Raw genomic sequence first — 6780 nt, forward strand, 5'->3', positions numbered from 1 at the left:
TACCAACCCCTGCTGGTACACTAGCCATAGACCTAGACATGGCCCTCAGAGGCAGCCTCAGTCTAGACTTCATTATGGTCCCAGGTGGTGGGGATAGCTGCTAACAACAGGCTCCTTCTCTCCACCCTTGTGCCTCCTGTTCCATCTCTCTTCATATGCTTAAGCTGCTCCACTTCTCCCTCCCACCCATCTGTCAACCTCATACACTGTGGTGGCTCCTGTTGCAGGCTGCCCATGTGGCTGTTGGGCCACTGAGTGACATCCTCAAGGGGTGTCTACCATCTGCCTCTGTGCCATGCGCCAGAGAACAGGTCTTTTGGTGGCATGTTCTCTGTCCTCCTTCTCCTCCTCCTGTAAAAAGGTACCCTGGCAGTGCGCAAATACCTGTAATAGCAGAACATGAAGGTGGATATGAGGACCAAGGGACCTTGTGGTCCAAGCAGCCTAAGCATTGGGTACATTTCAGATTCAGTAAGCAACCCTGCCTCAAGCAATAGGGTAGAGACTGACTGAGAAAGAGACCTTAATGTGATCTCTGCTCCACACCCACATGTCTGTAATATATGCATGCACACAATAAACAACCAAACCCGGCACAATCAAGCCCCCTGTGGGAAAATGCTCCAGAATCAACATCAACCTGTGCGTCTTTGACACGACTACAGAAGACTTTGGGTGTAGATTAGCACTTAATTCTTTGGGAGGGATATTCTTTAAATTAGCTTTGATCATCTCTGAGCAGAGGTTACTTTTTGAGTCAGATGAAAGCAAACATTTGAGAGTAAGCTACATATATATGGTGAGAAAACATACAATTACATTGGAAAGAGGAAAACCAAAAGAAAAACTTAAATGAGACTCATGAACTTAAATTTTGATGTTTCGTTTAATATAGAGTGCCGAAACAAGGAAGCAATATAAACCGTTTGCTAGTTGCATTGACATTTTATTAAGTTGTTTACATTCTGTGAAATAACATGGCACAATATAAGCAACATGAAAACTGGGAATGCCATTAATTCTCCATGCTTGTTCCCAAATCTTTGAGATGCTATGTTCAGAAATGCATCAGAATTGTGCATCTTGTTTTTACTTGTACTTCTTTTTCACTTTGATCATCTTTTATCTCAAGGATGTAATGAATACATACTTTACTTTTCTAGGTAAACGTTCAGGTTTTATATCGCCAAAATGTAGTTCAATTTTCATCTTGACATATGACAACTATGAACAAAATTCTGTAGCTTTTAACTCTATTTTTGCTTAGTAGATCTTAAATTCAGAATGTTACAATTTCAAAATTGAAGCAATATAAACATACTGTTGTTTCTAGTTTTTTCTTGCTAGATCTTTAAAACACAGTTAGAATTATTTCAGAAAAAAGCACTGCATAAATTATTTTTCTTTTCCATCATACTTACTAAAATGCACTGGGGTTGACATTTCAGAATGTGACACGAACAAACTAAATTTTACACATTTTTTTGCTGTGCCTTTTCAATGCAGTTTCATTGCATGTTTCATTTTCAATGAATTCACAAGGTAAATACATTACTAATTAATTGCTTTTATATGGTTGTTTTAAACTAGATCTTAAACAAACAATATGCTTTTCCACTTATATGGTAATCACACTTGTGGCATCAATTATAAAGTACTCCAAGCACATATTTGCTTCACAATATTTTAGCAATTGTTAATAGAAAGGAAATAGCAGAACACTCAATCAGAATCATGCCCGGCATGAAAGAACCAGTGGTAAAGAAAAAAATCTAAAGGAAGAAAAGTAAGTGTTGTGGCTTGGCTCCTAAATGTCCTCCCAAGCTCAAATGATGAAATCTTGGACTCAAGCTGATGGCTCCATGGCAGGTGGGTGATAGTTTTGAGCAGGCTAGTTCAAGAACGGCTCCAGGGCAGGTGGTGGAAACTTTAGAGTAGGCTAGCTCGGGGACACAGATGGGTGTAGTCCAGCTCCTGAAGGGGACTCAGGCTCTTCCCCTCTCTCTGCTTCCTGGCCTCATGAGTTGAAAGGGGCTACCTCTGGCACAAGCTCTTTACCATGGTCTGCTTTGCCAAAGATCCAAAGCAGCGCAATCAAGGAACCTTGGTGAACCATCTAAAACATGGAAGCAACCATTTCTTCCTTACCAGTCTGTTATGCCAAGTGTTTTGTACAGTGACAGGGGGCAGACATGAAACAGATGTGAGAGAAAGCTTCCAAGATGGTGACACTGAATGCATGAATTCTGCTGAGACAAGACCCAGTATCATAAGAGCCCACTAGGCACTGAACAGAAAAGGGAGGAAGATCAAGAAAGATACAACTTACACACCAAGAGTGAAAGACAACTTTCTACTATGCAGGAATGGCAGATGAGGCACAGAAACGTTCAGCCTCTCTCTGAGTGGCTCGAGTCAGGAGCCTGCTTTGCTTGTCTTTACTGTCAGGCAGCCAAACAGATCCTTGGTAAATGAGTATGAAATAAAAATGAAGACACGCAATGGATAGTGCCTGTACATTTTTTCCCCTCAATGTTAAATTCGGATAGTTTTCTATAAACAGCTAAAGATAGTCTTCAGCATACAAGTTTAATACAACTTTAGGGATAAACATGTTTGGCTTCAATCACCACCTGCCCTCCTACACCATTAGGACCGTTTGTGTTAAGTCTGTGAGATCAACAACAACAACAACGACAACAACAAACAACCCTTTCAGCACTTAGGAGAACATATGAAGTTGAAACTGTGTTGGAGTCCGCAATTTAACCAGTGTAAGTGATCCAACGCATGTCCTCCCTTTCTGCCTCCTGCAGCATGATCTTCAACTGCGCATTCACAGCACCCAGTTTCTGTGGATCCAAACTGCACCGACCATGCCATCTCTCATAGCAATGCACAGGGATAGGATAAATCACGTATTTCAGCTGGGTCATGGGCGTTAAGTACTCAAGAATTCTCCTGAGCATAGGCATAGTAATGGGATTAGAAGAAAAGCTGAACAAACGGAGGTGGGAACAGCGGCTCAGGGCTGGGGCCAGAATAGAGAGTGTAGCATCTGTTAAAAGGCAATGGTTAATTGCCAGATGCTGCAAGGTACCAGAGAGATTCTCCAGGAGACAATAAAAGGGTTCACAATCTTCCCAACAAATTGAATTGTTGCTGATATCCAACAGCTTTAAATGGTTGGCTTGAGGGCACTGAGACAGAAACTTGAAGTCGCTGTAAGAAAGTTCACAGAATGGCAGTTGCAAAAAATCCAAATCAGCAGGTAGTACTCTGCAGAGAGGAAACACACAAGTATTTCTGGAAAATGAGCACTATGAGAGGGGAGCTATATCCAGGAATCTAGAGTAAACTATTTTGCACATATTTTGCATTAGCAGCTAATGCTGTGGGCTTTCACGTTCTTAGTAGACTTGTGTATCTGTGAAAGATACTTTATCACTTTAACAAATGTTATTTTAATCTTGATGATGCATACAAGATATTGCTATAGAGGTGTGTGGAAAGCTCAGGGAAAATATTATGTACTTAGTAACTAGAATATAATTAAAGGTGGGACTAGTTCAGCTGCTTGGCAGAGATGGGGCAGAGGGTGCAAACAAATGGAAGCTCCCTGTGGCCTGTCCATGAATGACAGCCTCCACATTCCCGGCCTGAACCTTGGACATAGCACATTAGGTAATTGGTCTGGCCCATAGTCTATGGGTACATGTGGCTATAAGTATATGCGCCTGCGACACAACATAAGCTTTCTCTCAATTCCTCCTCTTCACCTCCTGATGGCTTCAGAAGTACTACACTGCTCTTTTCACCTTCACTGAGCACACTGCATGCATGTGCTTAGATGACCAGTTTTCTGAAACTCTGTTTTTCTCTTCAATTAGAAAAAGGTGCCAGTGCCCTTTCTTGGCTCTGTTTAAACCCACTGCATTGCTCATGCTAGCATGGAAGGTGAAAGATGAATTCTTTTTCTCATCTTAAAAACAGGCTATTAACGGAAACCCAGTACCTATCCCAAGCTCTTACCTCAGGACATGTTCAAGATGATCGGTGAGGCAGAATGAGGACAGGCTGAGCTCCTTGAGGTGATCCTTACAACTCAGTTGAGAAAGGAAATTTCTAAAGGCTCTTCCATTGAAAGATCTACAAGTGATTTTAGACAGGCTAAGACTATCTAAGTTTACAGCCTGCTCCAGAAGGGACAGGACACTAATGAGAGAAGCCTTAACAACTGCCAGGTGAGAAACACATTTCAGATCAAGGTGGCTTAACGCGCTTCTGCACTCACTCAAATTCTTAATGCGCAGATCACGGCAGCAGAGGTGCAAAGATCCCAAGCTCTGCTCAACTTTACTCAGAAGCAAAGCAAAATATTCATTTTCCCTAAAGGACCTATCAAGGGAAAGGCTCACTAGTAATTCCATAGTTGTCTTGGGGGACTGACCCTCAGATTCTGAGCTTGAATTACTACATTGGCTTTGGACTTTCATGAGAGAGCGCTCAGAGTAAGCGCAAGAACGCACACAGGGTTTGCATGTAGTAGTGATCACAGGGCATTTGGTCTTGCAGCCAGGATGCTGAGTTAAATCTAGGATCCTCAGTTTAGGGCTCCTGTAGGTTAAAAAAAGATACAGCATCTGAGAGGTAATATCAACATAACCAAGCAGGATCAATAATAACATGTAGTGACAAAATGATCTCTCTTTTTTTTTTTCGTTCCATCTACCAGCTATCTGCAAGACTTTCCTATGTAAATTCTAAATCCTTTATATCATTCACTATTTTATATATCATTTAATTCTCACAGGGCTTGCTGCTCCTGCCTCCATTTCATGTATATCATTCAACAGAAGCCTCATGCACCTCTATTACCAAAGTAAAACCCTCCGTAAAACCTCAGAGTTTTTAAGATAGCCTCACCTGACAGACCAAACACCTTACACCCATTTTTCAACATCTACCATAACAAACTGTGGAAGATAAAATACCATAGATACCTGGTGTTCTCTTTCAACCGGTATGTCTAATGCACTAATGCAGCGTGAGAAAAAGGCTCAAACTTTACCACTGCTGTCAGTGCATCTTACACCCGTCCACTGAGGCAGCATTGAACAACAGAACAAAGTTATCTTGGGATCTCCTCAAGTTCATGCATTACTGTGCACTCAGAAAAATCACTTTATTCTTGGTTTACATTTCTTATACTGACTTACTGCCAACAAGTCTTTCCCATGAAAAGTGAACAGCACTCACGACTGTTTCCTTTAATTCTCCACCAATCCTCAGCAGTCTTAACACTCAAGCCTTTCTTCAATGTAAATAGTAATACCAGAATACAAATCCATCCATTTGTCCTCGATCTCTTACATTCCATATCCAACATTGTAAGACACTTGTTTCAAAGTCAACTCAAGGTTTAGACTAACAGTCGCATCTTCTCTTTCACTATTAGCCTACACTACCTCTGAAAGAATATCAGATAATGGCATAACCTCCTGTAGTTTACTATACACCCATTATACAGAGTCTTACCTAAAAGCTGGGTTCTCAGCAGGAAAAAGCTGAAGACTCTTAACCATGGCCTTCCACAGTTTGCGCTGGGTTTCCTGCGTGCTTAATGGCCCAACATGGAGGCAGAAAAATGGCCAACTCTTCACCATTGCTGAAAGTATCTTCTCATGTCTACCCTTGAGGGCAGCAGTGAACAATGGAACAAAAAGCTCCCCTGGGATCTCCTGGAGAGCTTGAATTGCTAAAGGCTCATGGTGCAAAAGACACTGTATAGCAATATCAAACAGTGTGGGTGGTTCCTTGAAGTCCATCTTAATGAACCTGCATCAGAGTGAGAATCCTTGAGAAAATTTGACAATATCCACAGTATCTTCTTTGCAACCATTATTAACAACATGATAACTTTTGGTAGTAAAACAGCCACTTCTAGAGACCTCTACTTGTAGCCAATAGACATATGCTTGTGAGTATATTACGGCCTATTAATATATGAATATACATATAACAACTCCTTTACATATATACATATATGTACACATAAACCTGTGAAAGTGATGAAATGCCAATACGAATGGACACTGTTAGTAGAACACAATTTTGGTCACTTAGAGACACGATATTTCATCTCAATAGTATACAAGCCATCAAAAATGAAAGGGTAAATATATACAAAAGGGATAGCGCCATCATTATCTTCAGTGAATTCTAAGACATCAAATTAACTGGAATTAAAGAGAAAAAAAAAGAATGTCATTCTAGTTCATAACTTGTCATCCTGGCATCCCCCTCATGGCATATTGAGACACACCAAAATTGCAGGAGATATAAATAAAAGAAAATGGTTAGGGGCTTCAAACTGACCTGAGCATATACCCAGAATTACTAGTCACAATATAATCATATAATAAAAATAATGTATCCTAAATGTAAAGGGAGAACTACAGTTTAATGAAACAACCCTCCTAAAGACATCTAAGTAAAATCCTTACACTCTCTCCCATATGTGGTAACAGTCTTCCTGAAAATAGAACTTCTAAGCATCTAGTGAGGGAGCCACATACAGTGTCAAGGTGGGAAAAGAATTACAGGACATGTTAGTGTAGGGTAGAGGAAGGCATGAAAATATATAGTGAATTCCATTAACATAAATAACTAATATATGTTAAAAATGAAGGGACCCATGTGAAAGGGAGAAGAAAAATCCCTTGGCTGTCAAGATATGGGAGGGTTGGAAAGTGTAGAGAAGACTGAGTTGAAGGTGGG

At 40.6% G+C, this 6780-nt stretch overlaps 1 protein-coding gene across 1 annotated transcript; it reads right to left on the reverse strand.

Annotated features, from left to right (window-relative positions):
- Positions 1 to 2765: 2765 nt before the first annotated feature.
- On the reverse strand, positions 2766 to 5828 carry LOC127185358 (melanoma antigen preferentially expressed in tumors-like). The gene is made up of 3 exons (XM_051141849.1): positions 5539 to 5828; positions 4033 to 4617; positions 2766 to 3279 (listed from the first exon to the last, which is right to left on the reverse strand). Exons 1-3 carry the CDS (start codon positions 5826 to 5828, stop codon positions 2766 to 2768), a joined length of 1389 nt encoding a protein of 462 aa, XP_050997806.1.
- Positions 5829 to 6780: the final 952 nt, after the last annotated feature.

Source organism: Acomys russatus, chromosome X (genome assembly GCF_903995435.1).
Source record: "Acomys russatus chromosome X, mAcoRus1.1, whole genome shotgun sequence".
Classification (NCBI taxonomy): Eukaryota; Metazoa; Chordata; class Mammalia; order Rodentia; family Muridae; genus Acomys; species Acomys russatus.